Genomic DNA, 22,524 nt, shown 5'->3' with positions numbered 1-22,524 from the left:
TTTGATTCATTTAAAATTAACTATGTTTGCCTACTTGGCAAATCAGTTTTTCAATTAGCTATAATACTTGGAAGTTCCTATCTCCGTTCTGCTTGCTTACATTAAAAAGATAAGAAAAAAACATCCAGGATCTGAAAGGAAAATTATATGTATTTTTCAATAGGCACCTCTGAATTAATTAGTAGTGGACGGTCTCCTGATGAAATAAAATATATTCATACTGTTCTGTGCAATATGTAATGCATATGGGACAGTCTGAAGATTTTGCATTGCTTTTTTTTAAATGTAGGTTGAATTTGAACTCTTACTTATTCACCAGATCTGTATATAGATCTAAACACTTTCTAACAGCATAGTCAGTCTCTGGGTAATAAACACCGAGGCTAAACAAGCATCAGTTCAGAACTATTCACACACAATATGCTTAACCTTTGGATTTGCATAAAAGCTATTAATTTTCTACTAAGAACCGAATGCATATCTAACCAAAATATTGATATGATATTTAGTGTTTCAATTCTGTTGTAGAAAAGCAATGTTATATCATATAGATGATTGTTTAATACCCAATTTGTAGGTAACAGACCACATAGTGCATATTAAATAAATACAAATCCATTAAAAAATGAAGCTTTCTATTTTGTATATAATATGTATTCAGAATATGATGAAAATTGAAAAGTGGTTTGTGGTTGGGCATGACAATTGGTCCATGTATTTCTCTGGAGTCCGGTCAGTGGCTATCATTTATTATATATTGATTCAGAGTGAATGAATAATAATGCTGCATGCAATGATACAATACTAGTGAAAGATGGGTGTGTAATTGATATAGCTTTTGTTTACAATTTTAAGAAAGTAATCTTTACAAAAGCTCTATGGTATTTTGTAAAAAAATAGTTAATATTGAAAATCATATAGCAAGCTAAAACTTAGTTAGAAAAGCCAATGTGAGTTTAAATTAAAAATAACACTACATTTGTGATGATCTGTTAATTACAGATCATATCCTCTAGATAATGTATTTAAATGACAAAATTGTAAAATTTATCAATAGCATGTAGCCTGTGTTTGAAAGGTTCTAGCCAAATAAAAGCTAGTTTCATGCCTTTCATTAGGTCCTGCAATGTCTTAAGGTATCTTAGGTGCTACTTTTTCTGAGCCTTCCCTTTTTATTTCAGCTGATAAAAACATTTATTACAGAATAATGGGGTTTGTTTTCTCTGTAGAATACTGTTCAGTAAGCAAAGTAAAAGAGAAATTAATTGAGAGCACCAACTCCTTTCCTTGGAAAATTTTTTTTTTTTTACTTAAACAGGAGATAGTTAACTTCTAACAAGCATCAAGACTGATGATTTTGTCTATATAGAATTGACCTGGAAGCTCAACCATTCAGCCTAATAAATCAGGCAATTTATATTTAATCATTAACTAACTCCAGAGCTGAACAGCTGTTCAAAATTAGAAATGGGTCACCCCGGCCAGGATGATATTACAGGCAATCTATAATGCATTATAATAAAATTATAGTGATTTTTAACTGTCTGGAAATTTATTACACTGCATGTTCCAATTCTTAAACTCTTGTTAGCCAATGTCACTTGTGATTTATGATACTGAAATAGAACTGTAAAATTACTGAAGATTTTAATGGACAATCATTCTATGTTTAGTAAATCTTCAAATTTCAAAGCTAGTTTGAGAATGAGGTGGGGGGCACTTTATTGTTTATGTATTACCAGCCAATGACAACCAGGGGAGAGATGGATAAATCAAAAGTTCCTTACAAAATAATGAGTTTGTTGCTTGATTTGGTTCAGTTAGTGATTTAAAGAAGAAACTGTTGTATTCTGCGGAGAATAAGAATGCTTCAAAATTAAATAATATAAAATTTCAAAAAGTAATCTATTTGTTTTTTAACTTTTGCTTATTCCTAGTACACAACAGTTCTACTTAATTAGATGCTGAATTTTAGCAATTTCTTCAGAAAAGCATTAAATAAGTAGTTACTATATCATTCAGTTGAACACTGTTATCAATTTCTGCATTCAAATTCCCAATCATTGCTGGTCTTGAAAATATCTTTGTCTTTTAGCCTATCTGTCTCACAGCGCAAAAACAAAATTAAGAAATTGTGATCATGCTTTTTTTTTACATTCTCCTCTCCCTCAAGAAACTTAAGGTATGCCTGTTGAAGAAGTTTAAAGCATGTGTACTGTGCTCTTCACTGTAAAAGTAGGCTGAGAAGAATTAATTAGGAATGTGAGTTTTCTGATCCATTATATGGACCACAACTTCAGATTAATAACTTTAGGACAGATTAACTATTCTATCAAATATATCGTTACCAAAGCAATGAAGTAATATTGAGCAGATAGATATAATTCAGATAAACTTTTATTGTTGTATCTTTTGTTGTTATACCATGTGATTATTTATAGCAAGACCTTTTCTCTCTAATGTTAACATTTATCACAATTGAAATGAAGAAATTCCTGCTTACTGTCTGCTGTTGTTCAGAAATCAGGCTTTCCCATCCTTAAAGTATCATAAATATCTAGTACAGTACTCATAGAAAGTAAAAGGGTAGAATGATCAGCATTCTTCACCCGGAACTTGTTTCAGTAGAAGAAACAACTATCACCTAATTGGAGCCAATAGTCCATCTCATTTGGGGAAGCTACAGGCTGTTTTCTTGGGGGGGGGGGGAAATGGATGAGATATGCATCTCATTTGTATATTCCCACATAGAAGGTGACCCCCCCTATTGTTTGTCTTTCAGTCTGAAAATATTCGTTGGAGCCATTCAATTAAATCCTTTGAAGAACAAGAAATAACTGCATGTGGTGACATTTTGTTAACAGCTGCTTTTGTTTCTTATGTTGGTCCCTTTACTAAACTTTATCGTCAAGAGCTAGTAGAGCATATGTGGCTTCCATTTCTGAAATTGCAAAAAGTAAGTCTTTCTAATTTTTCTGCTTCCATATCTTGCTGGCATGTTTTTTGATGAAAATATATACAAATAATACATGGATATATTACTGCCAGCTGTTTTCTGGTACTCTGATTCATGTTTTCTTGTGGCATTAGTAAACATTATGCAACAGATTGTGAAAAATTTGAGAAAGAAACAGCAAGATCTTTAAAGAAAAACAACAGATGGAAGAGCTTGTTAGTTAAACAGGAGTTCAATCGGTGTGCAGAAAGCTCAGGAAGAAAAGTTTCAAAACTTGAAATAGACTCCATATTAACAAACTTACTCATAAATTAGGACTGAAACTTCCTATTGCAGATTGCAGAATTCTGTGTCTTGTATCTAATCATCACATTAAAATTCTTTACTGAAATCTTTGTGATTCTTGCTTCCTTGATTATGGTTTATTATACAAGGTTTGACATTATAGAAAAATATTTTTTTTTATTCAAGATTCCTATTCCAACAAGTACAGAGTTAGATCTGGTTGCCATGTTGACTGATGATGCAATGATAGCAACATGGAATAATGAAGGATTACCCAGTGATAAGATGTCAATAGAAAATGCTGCTATTCTAACAAACTGTGAACGCTGGCCACTTCTCATAGATCCTCAACTACAAGCAATTAAATGGATAAAGAATAAATATGGAACTGATCTTAAAATCATGACTCTAGGAGAGAAGGGGTAAGTACAGATTGTATAACAGCATGACATATTTCCCGCCCACCCAAAGTCATTTACCACATGTAAAATAAAGTATATGTTGGGTGGATGTTTCAGAGAGATTAATCTGAACTTATCAAATATGCCAATATTTTAATTATTTTCCAATGTGTTTGGTGTTATATTATACTGTTATATTGGATATCTAACTTGAGCATGATTTTAGAGCAAGTTATTTGTTTTCTGTGTTGGAAGTAAAATCTGGTTCAGTTCTTATTCCAAGCCAGGAGAAAGACACAGGAGAAATGAATTGGAGTCAGGCTGCAGTTGGAAAGGATATCTCTGTTTACTTGGTAGCCAGCAACAACAGTGACAGCAGCATGTTTCTGGGGTGGCTGAAAAGTTGGGGTTGAGAATAGAGGGGGTTTTATACAATTTGGGGGGGGGGCTTATGATTAAAATGTTTATTCCTGTGCAAGAATATGTCCTTTAATATTTAATGACTGGCTCTAAAGGCAAAAGGGAAAATGCAAATCCTACGTGTTTTGTTTGTCTGAGATAATTTTATGAATAGAGTGGCCTAGCTTTATGAATGAATATAAAATATCCATTCATAAAACCTAGATCTTCAGGCTTCTGCTTGAGACTGTTTTCCTATAGCAGAAAGACTGGGGATGCTTTCTGCCTTTCTTAAGAAGATTTTTCTCCTCTTCTATTCTGCCTCTTAATATCAACAACTCAATAAGAATTTTCTAAATTTGCTATAGGGATTTTCTTTAACTAAACTTTGCAGTTGTTGAAAATGCTCCGGGTATGTTTTATATAAAAGTGTATGGTCTGATTGTTTTCAATGTTACATTCAGCTTGAGGAGCAAAATATAGAAAATTAAGCCAAAGAATTTGACTTCCTAACAAACTTGACAAGTGAGACCCTGGGAAATGAAAGCATTGTGCAATTACTTCCACTTGTACTGATAATGGACATATAGAGTGGAAAAATTATCTATTATTGAGTAACAAATTGCTCAATTTATTTCATCTTGAATCACTCAAAATATCTGGTGGGAAGGAGATTAGCAATGCTTGAATTTTTGCTAGCACTGTTTTTAGAAGTCCTATGGAGAGCATAAATAATTACATTCAGTTAACGCTTTTCATAGATTGTCTTGGACAAATTCCTGTTTTATTATTTTATTAAAGATTTTTGAAAACTATTGAAAGAACATTGGCTTGTGGAGATGTTGTCCTGATTGAAAATTTGAATGAGAAAATAGACCCTGTGCTTGATCCTTTGCTTGGAAGAAACACAATTAAAAAGGGAAAGTAAGTACTTTTTGAAGAACAGAAAAGTACAGAAGTGGTAATTGTGATTGTCTTTTTTTTTGTAAGTACTGTTTTAAGAACAATGTTATTTTTTCTCATACATTGTATTTTACAATCTAAATTAAGATGTCATTATAAGATATTTATATTAAAGAAAGTATATGTTTAAATGAAAACATTGAAAAATATCTAGGTATAGTGCAGGAAGAGGAGGCAATTGTGCTATGAAAAAAGTGAGAAATTAGGGTTTATCTATAAGGCAGACCTGGACATTTTATGGCCCCAAACCATAGGGCTGTCTCTGACTGGTCCATGTGAGGTCAATTGGAAATTAGAAATCAAATGTAAATAAGTGTATACCATACATGGAATACAAGTGCATTGCTTTTTTTTAAGGTGACTGCTATTTTTTTCTATTTACATATGTGCACATGTGCCTATGAACCTTCACAGTAATGTGTTAGAGAATAGGTGTCTACAAGAGATGCTGACCTAGCTGTTAGCCCTCAAAAATGCCAGCTCACATTAAAAAAAAGAAAGATTGATACAGAATGTAGAGTTTTTTGAGACATGGATTTAATAAGTTTTTATTTACTGAAGTTAGAGGTAAAGTTATGTATTTAGTTTATGGATTGCCACATAAGGATTACAATTTGAATTGCCACCATGCGATTAAACATGCAGGGAAATGATACAGAGTGGGCATGGACATCTGATGCTTGCTAGCTAAGCTGCAAAACCAACAAGTACTTTTTAACCAAGCTTTGTGCGTCCAGAGATGGAGCAGTCAAGACCAGTCATGTGATATCTTACAAAATTGCAAAAAACAATAAGCCATTTTCTGATGGAGAGTTTATCAAAGAGAGTTTGGTGTACTCTGAAGTGCTAATATGCCTTGAGAAAAAAAGTGGCATTTGAGACAAATCATAACAAGAAAGATTGAGGTCATCACAGGAAATCTGGGATTTCAGCTGTAAAACAAGCAGATAATTTTTACTCTTTCTCCTTGGCTTTGGATGAGAACTGCAATGTTTGTGACACAGCTAGTTACTCATCTTTGTATGTGGGATAATGAAGAACTTTAAGATTATGGAGGAATCTTAAATGCCATCAATGAAAAGGATGATAACAGGAAGTGATTTGTTCACAGAAGTAAATGCATACTTGGACAAGCTGGGACTGAAATGGGACAAACTGACAGTGTTTACTACGGATGATGGTCCAAATCTGATGAGGAAAAATGTCAGACTTTTGAAGCGGATGTAGAATACAATGACTGAAATAAACCCTGAATAGAAATTGTTATTTTTATATTGTATTATACATCAAGAGATGTTGTGTAAGTCAGTGCTAAAAATTAACCATATTATTGATGTTGCAACTAAAATAGTTAACTTTATCAGGGCAAGAACATAGAATCAGAGACATTTTTTTGTACTTAAGGAGCATGAGACTGGCTCAGCCTTGGCAAAATGCTTAAAAGATTACAGGATATGAGAGTAGAGATTCAAAAGTTCTGTGAAAAGAAAGGGAAGAAAGGGAATGATATCTCAAAGCTCTTAGATGCAAACCGGATGGCAGATTTTGGATTTCTTGTTGATGGTACTGCACTAATGCAATGCAAGGATTATTATTTTTTTTGTACATGAAATGTACAGCTTGGTGAAGACTTCCATGAGAAAGTTTGTAGTTTCTTTCAAATCAAATGAAGAACAGCATTCCATTTACCAATGCTAAAGGAAGCCATACCATCAGCTGACCACTTCTGCAAGTTCTTATCCATGTTAGATGCGTTGCATGGTAAGTTTTCAAGGCAATTTCAAGACTTCAAAACAATTGAGAATGAAATGCACATGATTTTTTTTCTTCCTTTACCTGCAGTGTGGATAATACTCCATTGATGTTCAGCTAGAACTCATTGACCTGCAGTCTGATACACTATTGGCAAGAATACTTTAAGTTAGTATCACTGCTGGATTTTTACTCTCCTCTAGAGAGGAGAACTTTCCACACGCAAAGCATGCTCAGAAGATATTAGTTCCTTTTTGATCCACTTACATATGTGAACAAACATTCTCAGTGGTAAAGTTCAACAAATTCAGTTTCAGATCCTCTCTTACTAATGATCGCCTATTAACTGTCCTTTGTATATTCAACTCAGACCTTCAACCAAACTTGTTCAAGCCCAAGGCAGACTGGATTTTTCTCACTGAATAATAAAAAAAAGAACTGAAAAACATGCATACATGCACAAAAGCACTTATTGCTTTTTGCATGGTTAATTAATTGCTGATCTTTAACATATTGCAAAACATACACATTTTCAATAATGTTTTTCTGAAAGTTAAAAGTATATTAAACTAAAATGAAATAGTGATATAATGATTGGTGTTCTTTACTATTTTTTACTTCTGTATTTGATCTACTCCACATTTTCATAGCATTATCAAATATGCATTCTTATGAGTAGCCACTAATCAAAGTAATATAATTTACTGGTTAACTTATCAAGGGTTAAGAATTCTTACAGCATCTTCAGATGCTGAAACATGGAGTTCTTTGCCCATAAGACATAATCAATGTCATTGAGATATCACCCACACCATCATCTAGTACGGTACTATTGCTGTTATCAACTTCAAATAATAAATTATAGTGCAATATTACTATATTGCATAATTCTAGGATGTGTTTATTAAATGAATTATGCTTATGGCCAATGTTAAATTAGGGTTTTCTAAGTGTATTGACTGCACCTTGATAGCTTAACGGTGCAGTAGTGAGTATAACTTTTAGAGATGTGTATTATGATACATTTTAATTAAGCAATTTATTATTTATTCCAAAGAGCTCAAAACTTTCTTCAATATATCTCACTGAGATCATTAAGACTCTTGAGTAGTGATGTAAACTTAGTAAACTTAATAACTGAGCACGATTTTTTGTTGTACTCATTCATCTCTGACTCTTCAGTTGGGAAAATAAACCCTTTTCAAAGAAAATAGAAGTAAAAATTGCAGTTTCCAACAACATAGCGTATATGCATGCAAAGCATATGTATGTCCATTAAGTTGCATATTCAAAGATTGGGTGACATTAAAGCTACCAGATTTATTATATGTACTTTTCTGAAGTAGGATTAATTCTTTAAGGTTTATGTGTTATACTCTGTTTGGTTGTGATAGATACATGCACACCTATATTTTATACAGGTATAGAAAGTGATTGTTCAAAATACATCTGAGAATTTGTATGAAAAACTCAAACATGTACAGAGTAAATATAATTATATTTGTAGTGCAATCCAACCCATGATATACAAGAAATATAATTTATTGTCATTTCGTGCAAAGCTTAAGTGTAGATAAGATAATAATTATTTAGTGGAGCACTAGTTGACAGTAAATGATTAATGTTGCAAATAGAAATAGTATCTGTAGGTTTGTCTTTTGCAATCTGGCACAAAAAAGCTATATTTCAATAATCTGAAGCAAGTATCACAATAAATACAAACATATCTTAAGTGCTGTTTTGCTGCAACAAAGCTCATTCTGTCTGTGGAACCAAACAATCTTCAATGGTTCTATACTGAAACTCCTTTCATCTGTTCTTTTCAATCTAGTCCATGACTAGTTCACCAGTTTTTGTATTCACCCTAAGTTCTGTGGCTACAGAGAGCAAAAATATGTAAACCATATTTACAGCCTTTTCAGCAGGTTGTACTTTTTGTTAATTTCAGTAATTTTGTTAGTATTTCTTCTACTCACACTCACACTCTCCAATCCCCTTGTAATAAAGAAAGATGCTTATGATAGATTTGATGCAGATCAACAGTTTGAAGTTCATTAATAATTGGAATGTTGCAGAGTATGAAGTAATGAATACTAATTACTCTTTTCATGTCTGACAGCACCCTATGGACCAATACATCAGCTCAGACTTTAATTTGGTTCTAGTAATGGTTTTATCAATAGTACATTAATCCTATGTTTGAAAAGATATACAGATGAACCTGACCTACTACAGCTACTGCTGTCATAAAAGGGCCACATACTGACAACAACTAGGTAATTACAAATAATTAGATCTACTGAGCTTCAGACAATCCTAATTTTAAATAAAATATATCTTGTGATATCAATCGACAGAAAGTATTACTGGAAAGATTTATCAGCATATGCACCTTCCAAAGCAAATTTACTGGCTTTTCTTATTAGCAAACCTCATGATCTGTGAAGCAACTTCTTAAAATTATATCCTGCCTTTAGTTTTTGGAAGTTGTTGTCAACATAAAAAATTATGAAGGAAGATCCTGAAAATACCAGATTACAATGTTTTCAGCAACCAGATTGGCATTAGTACTAATTAAAGTCTGAAAACATGGAAGCCTCTCCAAGCACTTTAACTCAAAGGTGGAGAACTATTATGTTTATGTATGGATAATATGCATCCTTCGGCATATTGGTTTTGTGACCAGGTTGCTACTGTTGTGCTGTTGTGGTTGTGGGGAGGAGAAGCTCAAATGTGACTTTGGAATGCAGTTGTACTTTTATGAGGGCAGATGAACAGCTTTGAATGCCAGCCAGGACTATTGTGGGAGGGTGGGGTCTAGCATACAGTATAAATCTTGGGATTTAAAACCTGGAGGAGAGTTGCACTACCTCAGCTTTTGGAGTTCATGCTCCAATATGAACTGTAAAAGGAATGAGAAAGAGGAAAAGATTGCTACATTTGATTCTGTATACTTTGAAGTATCAAGGCAGAAAATGCCTTTGAAACAACTGTTCAGGAAGTTGGAGGCTGGAGTGAGATAGCATGAGCATCTGTAGTTGCCACTTTCTTGTTCCAGAGGGAGAAGAGGATAAAAATGTCAGCTGGAGCCTTTCCTCCAGAAAATAAGTAAAAATCCTAGATATGCATCACCCCAAAATTAAGGCAGATGGGGACAGAGAGAACAAGATCAATCAATCTTGATTTCTTGTTTGATCAATCAAATCAATTATTTTGGATCAGTTGTTTGATCAAAACAAATCAATTCTTTGATTAATCAAACACAATCAAGCTCAATCAAGAGGGAACAAAATCAATCAAGGAGAGAAGCAACCTAAAATTAAGGAGAAACTTCCTAATGGTGAGAACAATTAATCAGTGGAACAGCTTGCCTTCAGAAGTTGTGGGTGCTTCATTACTGGAGACTTTTAAGAAGAGACTGGACAACCACTTGTCTGAAATGGTACAAGATCTCTTTTTGAGCAAGAGGTTGGACTAGAAAATTCCAAGGTCCCTTCCAGCTCTATTCTGTATTGTATATTGAGATGTCTGCAAACTCCAGACTAGGAAAGACTAGACAGAAAACCCAGTTAGATGCATCACACAAAATCTATGCAGAAGGAAGGTCTGAAAAAAGCAGGATGAAAGCTTTAAGCAAGGCCAAAATGACTCAGTCAATTCCCTCCCTGTCTCTTTTTCCTAGTGAAACATGAGAGGGATGGAGGAAGAGAAAGGGGGGAATTGGTAACTAAGCAACAGAGCTGGTGATTGCCAGCAAATAGCCCTGGGAGACAGGTAGACAAAGTTAGACTAAGAAAGTTTGGACAATGCTATAAATAGTAGGGTTTTTTTCACTATTCCTCTAAATCGGCTTATATGTAATCAAAGAAATAAAGGAGGCTCTATTGTCTCTGTGAAGCAATTGTCATCCTTAAATACACTATTATAACTCTAAAAAAATCTCAGTCATGCTGTGGCAACACTAAATTGCCAGATAGAAAAATGCATTCTCACTCTCAAGACTGCTTTATCTTTGTATTTGCTGAAGCTTTACTGACAAATACATTAGGAGTCGTTTTTAACCATCATGTAAGTCCGCCAGATCTCAGGTATGTTGTCATATGATGGAGCCAACCAGAATACATTATATTATGATTTATATCAAACATAGAGCCAGTCCTGCTCATCTCTTCACAACATGTCTATAAACTATAAAGTGCCCAATCCACTTTTAGGAACATTAAGCTAATTTCATTTGCAGTATATACAAATAATTCTTGCTTGAATGTTGAAGGTAAGTTTCAACCTTCTACCTATGCTTTGGTGAAGCAAATCATTACATGCAGTGATCAGGAGAACTCTTCAAACCAAATTGGTGTGCATATCAAAGTGCATAAAACATGCCTTATACTCCAAATAAACAATAATGAAAACTGTTTGTTCTGTTAAATGTCATTAAATACCAGGTTTTTTTTCTAGCTGAGGTAGCTTTTTCTTTGGGGTCATTTCATGCAACAGCAAGACAATGCAGTTGCTCTACATAAAATGTTACGGTTTACCTTGAACCTGGTACAAATGTGTTCATCTTTTAGTTTAACATTTTGCTTTTATCTTCATTGGTTTAATAAACTTATAATAGAGTTTGCCTGCTATGGTCGCAAGTAACAGATTTATACCTGATCCATTACAATTCACTCTCTGCATTAGCAAAGGACGTATAGTTGATGAAGTTTGTTTAGTATGTTTTCTGGTTTTTTTCATATCTCAGTAAATCTTTGGATTCTCATAAGTATTCTCTGATAATCTTTTGTAAGTGGAGAAACTCAGTTCATTAGGATACAATGATTTCTGAGAGCAAATAATTGTTTACATTAATTATTTACTCTTTCTATTCATGTATGCATTAAACAGTCATATAAGAGCAAAGACCAAGAAATCTATTTGTTCATACAATTTAGCTTTGCATTTCTCTTCCTGCACATGAATATTCCTATGTTTAAAATATTTGATACAAGATTATAATGGAAATATACAGGGCTTTTTTTGTCATAGAACGCCCAGAACGGAGTTCCGGCACCTTTTTTGGGATGGAACCTTGTAGGGTAGGTAAGGCGGGTTGTATAACGTGTGTGAGTTCTGGCACCTTTTTTTTTTTTTTTTAAGAAAAAAAGCACTGGAAATATATATGGTGTAAGTAGGCATAGTTGAAGAGAGATATTCCTCCATTGTGTTACAAAGATCCTAGAGTAGCCAATATAAATTTGACTAGGTGAAGGTGAAGGAACTGCTCTATCACACTTCTCTAAGGATTCCGTTCACATCAGTTGTGTTGAATATTGGGGGAAAAAATCCATGATTATCATACCTTGAATTCCAGAGTTAACCTCTACATAAATGTCTTTTATTGAATTGGATGAATTAATTCTGTCATCCTTTTCCCCTCTACTTCTTTGGCTGCTATCGTAGCTGAACCATAAGAGAGCAATAGCACAAACATTTATTTTCCCCAAATCTGCAATTAAATAAAACCCCCAACGTAGCTATAGTGATAAAACTCACTGAATCATTGTGCAGTGCTTGCCTTTCATAGCTGATAACCACAAAAACTGGTAATAATTTATTACTTCTGAGGGTTGAACACATATAAAGTGTAATTTTAGTACAAGACTCCAGATCTCATTTTAAAATGAGCCATTTTAGCATCGCAATAGCATGAAATTGTTCCCCAGGTAAGTTTCTCTGTAAATAAAGGAAAACAGTGAGTTACAAAATTGCCCTCTTTGTTCTACTGCCAATTTCTGAAATCAGTCTTCCATTTTCCCTTGCAGCAGAGCGCTTATTGAAGTTCAGCATATGTTCTGTGAATAGATATTTTATGACATATTCAAACTGTACAGCAAATTTTAAATTATTATGAAAAAAAAATCTGACCATAGAAAGAGAAAAATGTTTCAATATAAAGTTTGGTACCCAGATCTTAGGATTGGCTTTAGCACATTACTTTATATTTATGAAACCACTTTTCTTAGGTTCTGTCTGATTAGATGGGCATGCTCTGAGGTGTCAAAGATTAAACAGTGCCATCTAGTGTGATACTGCAGTTATGCCTTCTCTGTAGCTGCTCCCACCTACTAGATTACCATCCTTAAGAGACATGCTTGGTCTCAACTATGTTGTCTTTTGATTCTGTCCTTCAAAAAAGATATAAAAACCTAGCTTTTTAAACAGGCTGAAAACTAGGATGATTGGTGAATGATAGGTGGCTAGAATTTTATTTGTATTTTCCCCCAATGCATTATTTTTGTGTATTTGTTTTCCCTTCTCCCACACTTTAAATAAGCCATGTACTTTTAAAACTGGTATAACATACATGTTTTTAAACAGGGAATGCATATATCCCCATGTGAATTTAATTTTTCTTAACTTGTATTTTTTTTAAAAAAAATCTCACAAATCTTATGAAAAGCTACATGTTGAAAACTAAAGCACAGCGTCAGCTTTATTTATAAATAATGTGAGTCATGCTTAGCCTCCTTTGACATGCTTTCTGCATTTTTTGAGGACTCAACATTGTAATGATTTTCGTTTTAATCAATCTCAGGTATATCAAAATTGAGGACAGAGAATGTGAATTCAACAAAAATTTCCATCTCATTCTTCACACTAAACTGGCCAACCCCCACTATAAACCAGAGCTGCAGGCTCAGACCACTTTAATTAATTTTACAGTCACAAAGGATGGATTGGAAGACCAGTTGTTGGCTGAGGCTGTTAGTATTGAACGACCAGAGCTTGAGACAGTCAAGGTGAGCCCACATGATGCTATGGTATCACAAAGTCAATTAGATTAAGTTATTTATTTATATATTAAATTTTTCATAAGATGATAATCACCATGTAAGCCCTATAACCATATAATAAGGTAAAGATACAAACTCAAATTAATGATAAAATAGATGTTAAAATAATATAGCAATTAAAGAGCTGGCAGAAGAATGGAAGCAAATCCTTAGGGAATGAAGTCCATTGCTGTTTTTCCCTATTGACATAGCCTGTTAGAAGCTGGCTGGGAAGGTCACAAATGGTGATCACGTGAACCTGATACACTGCAACTGCAACTGTGGCCCATTACAAACTACTCAAATGTTGATAATGTAACTGCAGAATGCTGCAATAGTCATAGGTGCAAGGACTGGTCATAAGTTACTTTTTTCAGCCCTATCATAACTTTGAACATTTGTTAAACAAAAGATTGTAGGCTGAGGATTACCTATTCTTCTTGAATGCAGCCTTTATGTATGACATCGATATACTCATCATACATCATCAAACATCACTGATGTTGCTCATTTATCATGTTCTAGGCAAGGTAGGCTGCTCTGTTACTGTTGAATTTCAATTCCTGTCGGTTCTTGCATATAGAGACATCATCATGATTGTCATCATCATCATTGACAATAACAACAGCAAATCTTTATTTGGTCATAGACCACCATTAGAATATAGAAATTGCAGTTAATTAGAATAAAATACAAAATAAAAGAAATGTGTGTATAAATTTAACTAAATGTAACTAAAATATCTAAGAGAGGTTAGAATCAATCCTAAGGCATAAAGTGTAGATTACTAAGCAGTACTTGGCTATGGACAGAGAGATGGAGTCAGATTGATCTGATAATAGCATTTTAAGATAAAACAAATCAGAATGACCAGTGGAAAGTGCTAATAATAACATAGAGGGGACAATAGGGCATAACGTGTTCAAAACAATTATTCTGCAACTGCATAGACATAGTCTTTCTTCGAATGGGATTTTTTGTATCTTCCTTCAGTAACAACTGTTGGAAGGGTATTGAGTCTGGCTAAAGAAAGTGCCCTTCTAAATTTTTGGGTTGTTATGTGACTGAGATATCTGACTGGTTGGAATGGGTGTGCAGAATGGCTCAAGAAGGTGTTTCTGGGTACAGCTGAGAAGTCAGCTTGCAGCCCTAAATCAATGGTCCATTGTCTAAGATCAGTTAGAACATATTTGTAGCCCATTGAATTGATAGTTGGCTATGAAGAACCCTAGAGTTGTAATTTGGCTTGTATTGCCTGGCTCCAAGAGCACTGGAGGAGTTATTAGAGGAGTCAAACTGACTGGAAAGAAGAAAATTTTAAACAAATATAGATAATAACTAGGAATTATGTAGGTTCAGCCTGAATATCTGAAGGCCTCAATTACTCTTCCCATGAATAATCCCTATTTTCCAAACTTTTCATTATGTTTCCTAGTCTCTTCTGACAAAACAACAGAATGATTTCAAAATTGAACTGAAAATCTTAGAAGATAATCTACTTTTTCGCCTTTCTGCTGCTAAAGGCAGCTTCTTAGGAGATACTGAACTTGTGGAGAAACTTGAAACTACAAAATCAATGGCGGCAGAGATAGAACTCAAGGTACTGCGGCTTTAGGGTTTGACTATGTTAACTGCAAGTACATTTTTTATCAGAAGAAAAATCCAGATTTACTATGTGGATCTCCTTCCTTCCTGTGACATAAATGTTAGCAGTTTGATCTCCCCAATATAGTAAATAAATTCTGGCTTCTTGGAATACCATGGGCTCACTATGATGGCTAATGACAAAGCATATTTCCATTTTTAAATGCTCAGTGCTTGCAATCATGATATTAAAACCACTTGGCCAGTGACATTTAAAAATTGATTAAGGGAGAAGGGTGGAATCACAACATTATAGACGTATTTTAGGAATCAGTTTATGATCTTAGAAATCTGCATCAGTTCTATACATATGAAATAATTATTCACATAATTTATTCAAAATTATTAGAAGCTTGACTTTAGAAAAAGATATAGACATGCCATATTTTATATTATATTCAATTATATTAATTACTTATAATGAATGAAATACAATGAGATTTATTAATGAGATTAATAAACTATCTCACAATGGAAAAAAATAAATTTTCAGAAGTTAAAAATTGTATTTTCCAGAGGTTTTTTTTAACAGTTTTACCTAATGATGCCAATTTTAATTTCCTTAGGTTATCAGTAAAATAGATAGAGATATTATAGATAAGTACAATAATTCTATAAAAGTAAAATCACGTTATTCAGATAGCAACAGCAATAGCACTTAGATTTAGAGCAATCTCTGGGTGGCTTACAACAACAGTCCCCAACATTTCAGTTTGGAGGCCCGGCCCGGCCTAGCATATCTGAATCGCAGGCATGAGGGAGCTTCACACACAAGTGGAGAGTGCTTGTGTTTGTGCTCAGCTACACTTGCACAAGCGGTAGGCACTTGTACTTGTGGGCAAAATTCCACTCACACAAGTGGAGGGCGGTTGAGTGGAGGGCGGTTGAGCTTGCGAGCAGAGGACATTCACACATGAAGTTCCATTTGCGCAAATGGAGCTTTGCACTGAGAGGAGCTTTGTGTACACGCACAAGCTTGCCTGCTGCTCACACAAGTGGAGCTTCATGCACACTCACTCATTTCTCCTGCGGCCTGGTTTCAACAGGCTGTGTCAGGTAGTGGGCTGCAGCCCAGGGATTGAGGATCCCTGGTTTACAATGTCAACATATTGACCCCTACAATCTGGCTCCTCATTTTACTAACTGTGGAAGGTTGGAAAGCTGAGTGAATCTTGAACCCCATCAGGATCAAACTCCAAACTGTGGGCAGTGTTTGCCTGTAACACTGCATTCAAACCACTGTGCCAACCAGAATATATTATATTAATTATATTATATTACAATACTTTTGAATGGTGGTGTTAGAGGTGACTATTATGCATCCCATGGATTGCAAAAATAACAAAGAGTCAAGTCAGAACACCTGGACACTATAAAAGATGACACCAGGATGACCAATACAATACAATATAATTTAATATTATAACATACACTATTATCACCATCAATATTTACAGATTTATGTAAGATGAAAAAACCATGAATTTAACTTCCATCGTTATTTCAGAAACTGAACTGCATAGTCCTGCAAGTGCTTATTTACAGTTTTCATCTAATCATTCTTATCTTCCACATCTGAAATAGCTATGCAGCTTCTTATAGGCTACCACTTTTGACTTTGGTATCATTCATAAGTAATGTTATTAAAACAATCTATCAACAGTCCTGGACAGTGATATGGATTCATTATAGATGCTAGTATTTTAGTTCCCATTTTAAAGCATCTTTAAAAAAGTGATAAAGTTTTAGCAAATCAATAGTTAACCAGTGTAAACTATATGCTAGTACATCTCTACAGTTCTCATTCTTAACTCAAAGGGGATTTTGCCTAAGTAATTCTGTGTGAGATTGCAGCTTAAACATTGCTGTGAATTTGCTCTAATTATGATACCTCCTTTGTTGTTATCTCACAGGCTGCAGAAGCCAGAGAAAATGAAGTTAATATTAATGAAGCCAGAGAGCATTATAGACCAGCAGCTGCAAGAGCTTCTCTTCTTTATTTTGTCATTCAGGATCTAAGCAAAATCAATCCCATCTATCAGTTTTCACTGAAGGTACCTTAACTTTTTCTTGCTTTGTTTCTGAAACTAAAAATAAATGCAAAGCTGAGTACCAGCAATCATATCCCCAGAAAGTAGGAAAGTGATAAGATAATTTTTAAATAACTTAATTCATTTATTATGCCCTCCTGTTATTATAGTTAAATCATAGTAGTTTATATTATATTGAAAATGTGCAGACAATTTCTAGCTAGAGAATTGTGAAATGGAAAAATATGATTGTATAGCACAACAAATGCAATATCTTCTCAGAATATACTGCTTTTTCGGTGTCAGTGGCAGAATATTAATGAAATATTAAACAGAATAGTAGCAACTTGGAACAGCAGAGAATCGCAACAGAATATTAGAATTATTCAAAGCAGCTGCAAGCAACACTGTCCAGACCCTTCTTGTTTTATGTTCCAGGCTTCAGCCCATTATAGTGTCTTCCAATACTTCGTCCATGCCATCTTTTCCCCACTTATTCCCTTTTTTTCTGTTTGTTTGTTTGAGGAGAAAAACAGTCAACGTTTGAGGACTTGATTATTTCACATTAGACTTGATTATTTTCCCTCCCTTCATCCAAGTTTTGTAAATGGGTTTTAAGTAAATTAAAAATAATCTGGTAATTTATGAATTATGCTTCTGAATGAATCTTTCTTCCGTATACATAATTCAAGAATCAATTGATTTTTTTCTCTCTGCTAAAGGAAAATATGTTTTGATTTATTATTCTTTTAACCTTCATTTTTGTTTAAGCTAAACCTCTGTCTTGCAGTGTGTGTGTGTATGTGTATATGTATGTATTTGTGTGTTTGTATTTGTGATATGTCTCTGTCTTTCTCTGTATGTTTGTGTCTATCTACCGGTATCTATAATATATCTATCACAACCCCATTTTTTTCTAACACAGATTAGTTACCCACAGGGCTTTTTTTCTCATAGAACACACAGAACGGAGTTCAGGCATCTTTTTTGGATGGAATCTTGTAGGGTAGGCAAGACAGATTGTATGACGTGTGAGTTCCGGCACCTTTTGTTTTTACAAAAAAAGCACTAGTTACCCACTAATGTAAAACTCATTCCAGCATATTGCCTCCCAGTGCATCCATTTCTAAAATCTTGTAGCTTACTACTTTTACAGCTAGAGTCTGAGAAATGCATTTATAACCAAAATCTGAGAAAAAGCTATAAATGGTGCTTCTCTTTCTCAATTCAAGACTTTTCTGGCACCAGAAAAATCAAATTGCACAAATAGTTTCTTCCGTTCCTGGCAACAGAAATGCAATAATAGCAAATTAAAGAATCAAATTCTTTTACATGTCTGACACTCCAATTCCTTCTTCCTAATAATTGAATCATTCAGATTCATAAAATAATTCAAGTTAAATACATGTATTTTCCCAGAACAATATTAAGAGAGTGTTATAAAACCTACTCCTTTATAACAAAATCATCCCACATCACATCTAGACATCACATTGCCTTTTATATACTCCCTGTTTCTTGGTCAGCTAAAAAAGCTAGATGACATTCTGGAACTTGGAAAACATATTTCTAAGGAGTTTTTTTATTTCATTCACAAAAAGACGTATTACTATAATTACTATTGTTACTATAATATCCTTAAATTGTGTTATAATATCCCTAATGTTTATACCTATGATAACAGTTTTAGTAAGTTGCCACATTCCCTACGAAAAGAAATTTTGAGAGAATGTTTTCTTGTTTTGTTTTGTTAGGCTTTCAAGAATGTATTTCATAAAGCTATTGATCGAGCGGAGGCATCAGATGACATCCAGGAACATATCTCTAACTTGACAGAAGCCATAACATATTTCACCTTCACTTATATTAGCCAGGGACTTTTTGAGAGGGACAAACTCATTTTTCTTGGCCAGGCAATATTTCAGGTTACAAAAGTTTACTTGTTCTTATTATTAGCATTGGCATTTTAAAGTTGAGGATGCATTTATTGATGTAAATCAGCATTTTGCAAATGTTACTATATGAGTTGAGGTTAATAATAAATATAATGTTGCAGTATAGATTTGGCAATCAAATAATTAATTGCTATTTGGTTAAATATATAAAATGGAGCACCATGAACTTGGAACAAAACAGTTGCACTCAGAACATGTCGTTAGATGTTTCAAGTGGTTTGTATTCTGATGGGATAAAACTTGTAATGGCTTGAATGTTCCAGATTTCAATAGAAAAATCTTGAAAAGTTTCCACCATTGTTGTCATAGGAAATAATGGGGGTTTAGAATTAAACATGAATTGCGCTATGGTCAGTTTAATGCTCTGTACCACATATTTTTTTATGAAGAAATTTTATTGGTTTTTCCATTTTTACATAAAAGTGCTTGAGAAACAATGTGGTGATTGGGCTATCAATTATCTTAAAACAAAATCAAAATATATCACACAAATTAATTACTTGGAAGTCCCCTCTCTGTTTCCCACATATTATTTTACCAATTAAAATTATTACATTTGTAAAAAAAGCTCAATCAATCCAATCAATCATCAATCACGTTTCAATTATAAGAATCCAAATCCTATTTTTAAGCTTTACTATTTTGAAAATTACCATATTCCAATTAAGCTTATATTAGCACTTTGGGCACCCCTCATTTCTCTTTTCCCTACCATAATGATTCTATCTAAAGTAAATATATTATCCTAAACAAAAACATCCTTACATTTTTTATATAACCTATTGCTTAAACTAATACATCATTTATTAATACTATTACTTCTCTTATCACAAATATCTCCTCTTCTCCCTCTATTACAAAATAGTTATCTTGGTTAAAATGAAGATATCAGTCCAAAAGAACACATTTCTGTCTATTTTAAATATATGTTCTATCAATCAATTAAGTAACATTTACCCCTCCAATTACTTATCATCTCTAATACCCAATATTGTTACAAAAGATATCCTTTTAGAAAATCACCTATTTCATTTGTTATTAAAATAATCCAAACATCAACGATCTTTTTAACCCATTCAGTGGAATTTTAAGCCACATTTTTAAACCTAACTCTAGCTTTCTTTCTATACCAAGCTGGTTTCCATAATAAAGCCTCTGCATCATCAAACCTCAACATTTGAGTAGATCTATTTCTCAATACATCAAAATAGTCAAAGTTCTCTTCTCTTTCTTCCAATATCATCTGAATAGTAAAGTCAATTTTATTCCTTATTGTAGTTGCTAGTTGATTGTCCACATTATCACAATTTTCAGTGACTTGTAGATGAATGTCAAGCTCTGTTATTTTTGGGAGATCAAATAGCTCAGTTAATGTTATTCTTTGATCATCAATGTTCTCCAGAGGTCGTGAGTAGGATTCTATAGAATTAATTTGCTCAGTAGTTTCAACAATTCTTCCCGATGTAAATTCATGATTAAATTGTAAATACAGTTCCTCTATCTCATTCAGTTGTGTATTTTGTTGAGTAGGAACCTCTCTAGGGTTACTCTGTTCTTTCTCCATTATTCTTTGGTCTATAGTTTGAGACGATGGTTGATAGTCAATTTGTAGTTCCCTGATTTTTCTCCAAGATTTAATATAAGTTTTCATATAATTTGTAGTTTCCAAAATCTTTTCCGGTATAAGTTCATAATCAAGCTGTGGATAAGATTCCTCCATTTCAAGGGGAAGTACAGTTGTAATGACACGTTTCACCACAAGATGTCCTCAGTGGACAGTAAACTCTTTCTTCCAGATAGATAAAAAATTATCTCTTTCAGGAAATAGAAAGAGAAAAAGCAGGTATCTCTAGTATAATAGATGAGGTTAAAAGAAATATAACATTTCTTTTTTTATTTTTTTCAGAGCCCCTAAGTATCCCCCAAAAATATAGTAGTCAATAAAGCTTTAACTATTTTAATTCTTTTAAAGCTTTCTTTCTCAAATAGACAAAAGCTGCTCTCTTAAGCCAGGGAAGTGATCAAAAAACTTTTTACAGGCAAATAGTCAGGACAGAGAGAGGGAGGAAAGGTCTCACCCGGATTCACCCTGGTGGTTCTTTATGCTTAGATGATTTTCTGACTTCAGCTGGCACAGCAAAGTGATCAGCCATTTTACTGGCCGATATTCTTCTCTATCGGCTCTACGGAGTTAGCTCGGTCTGCAGGAGGAGCCACCGTTCCACCGTAGCTGAGCAAAAACCTCCTCGATGGTGGTCTCCCCTCCAGGGCAATTTAAGACCCGCATAAGGGTCTACCAGCGAAGAGAAAACAGCCAATGAAGAGCAACAGTTCTTCATGTGGCTGAGCCTGCCGTGAACCGGAAGTGGAAATCCGTACCAGATATTTTTTGTCTGTGATTCTTCCTGGCCAAATTATATCCCATTACCATTAGAGCATGATAGCCATAATGGGGAAAATAAACCAGTGGTGGGATTCAGCTGGTTCGCACCACTTCAGCAGAACCAGTAGCTAATTTTTTGTTGCCCAGGCCCAGAATGGACTTCCGGAAGTGGCATCTACCCAGAGAACCAGTTATTCACATATATGAATCCCACCGCTCTGTCAATCCATGTGCTTCATTCAGCTTTAAATAGTCCTGCTTTCATATAAGAATGGCGCTAGACACACACTAAGGAACTTGATAAATATATATCTTAAGAATTTAAACCGAACAGACTTAACTTTTGAGAAATAAATAGCAATCTCAATTTATCCAACATCAGTAGCATTTGAAACATGTACAAAGTACAGTAATGTCTATATGAACACATTTTTGCTTTATCTATCTGCAAAATAAAGCATAAAAAACAAGGTCTGTATAATCTATCAATCCATGTCAGTTATAACTTCTCTGTAGCAAAAGGTTTTATTTTTCTTTTAATTACTGTACTTACTCTCTTATATATTCTCTCTGAGTATATATGTGTTTTGTTGCCACATCTTCTTTTCCAGTCTAACTAATAGCATTACAGTCCCAGTGCTAAATTAGTTAGGCTGACAGATCTTGGGGGAAAATTGTCCAATGAGAAGCTGTTAAACAAAAATAAACCATAGGACCTGAAACAGGATACTCAGAAATAGACTACCTGTTTGTTTGTTTGCTTTTCATCTTTGAAGCAAAATGGCGTTCTTTATTCCACCTTAGAACATTTTGTGATTAAAATATTTCAAGATGTTTTAACACTTTATCACTAATTTCTCTGAAGACCAGTTCCACATACATGGAGTAAAATAGCATTCAGTTAATTTGATTATTAACTAAAACTAAATGGACAGATC

At 33.9% G+C, this 22,524-nt stretch overlaps 1 protein-coding gene across 2 annotated transcripts in view; it reads left to right on the top strand.

Moving 5' to 3' along the window:
- The window catches only part of DNAH11 (dynein axonemal heavy chain 11), a 220,978-nt gene that overhangs the window by 152,532 nt on the left and 45,922 nt on the right, over positions 1-22,524 (top strand). The window contains exons 63-69 of one of the 2 annotated variants that reach the window (XM_039342133.1): positions 2,783-2,956; positions 3,428-3,663; positions 4,843-4,965; positions 13,337-13,541; positions 15,010-15,174; positions 17,132-17,272; positions 19,003-19,173. In XM_039342133.1, the coding sequence (XP_039198067.1) occupies positions 2,783-2,956; positions 3,428-3,663; positions 4,843-4,965; positions 13,337-13,541; positions 15,010-15,174; positions 17,132-17,272; positions 19,003-19,173 (1,215 nt within the window). The remainder of the gene's footprint in view (positions 1-2,782; positions 2,957-3,427; positions 3,664-4,842; positions 4,966-13,336; positions 13,542-15,009; positions 15,175-17,131; positions 17,273-19,002; positions 19,174-22,524) is intronic. The other variant, XM_039342134.1, reaches the window with a different exon arrangement.

The sequence above is a fragment of the Crotalus tigris genome, unplaced genomic scaffold (genome assembly GCF_016545835.1).
Source record: "Crotalus tigris isolate CLP2741 ecotype Arizona unplaced genomic scaffold, ASM1654583v1 scf7180000017774.6281472, whole genome shotgun sequence".
Taxonomy (NCBI): Eukaryota; Metazoa; Chordata; class Lepidosauria; order Squamata; family Viperidae; genus Crotalus; species Crotalus tigris.
Note: the sequence above shows the minus strand (reverse complement) of the source record. Positions and strands in the feature narration are given on the sequence as shown.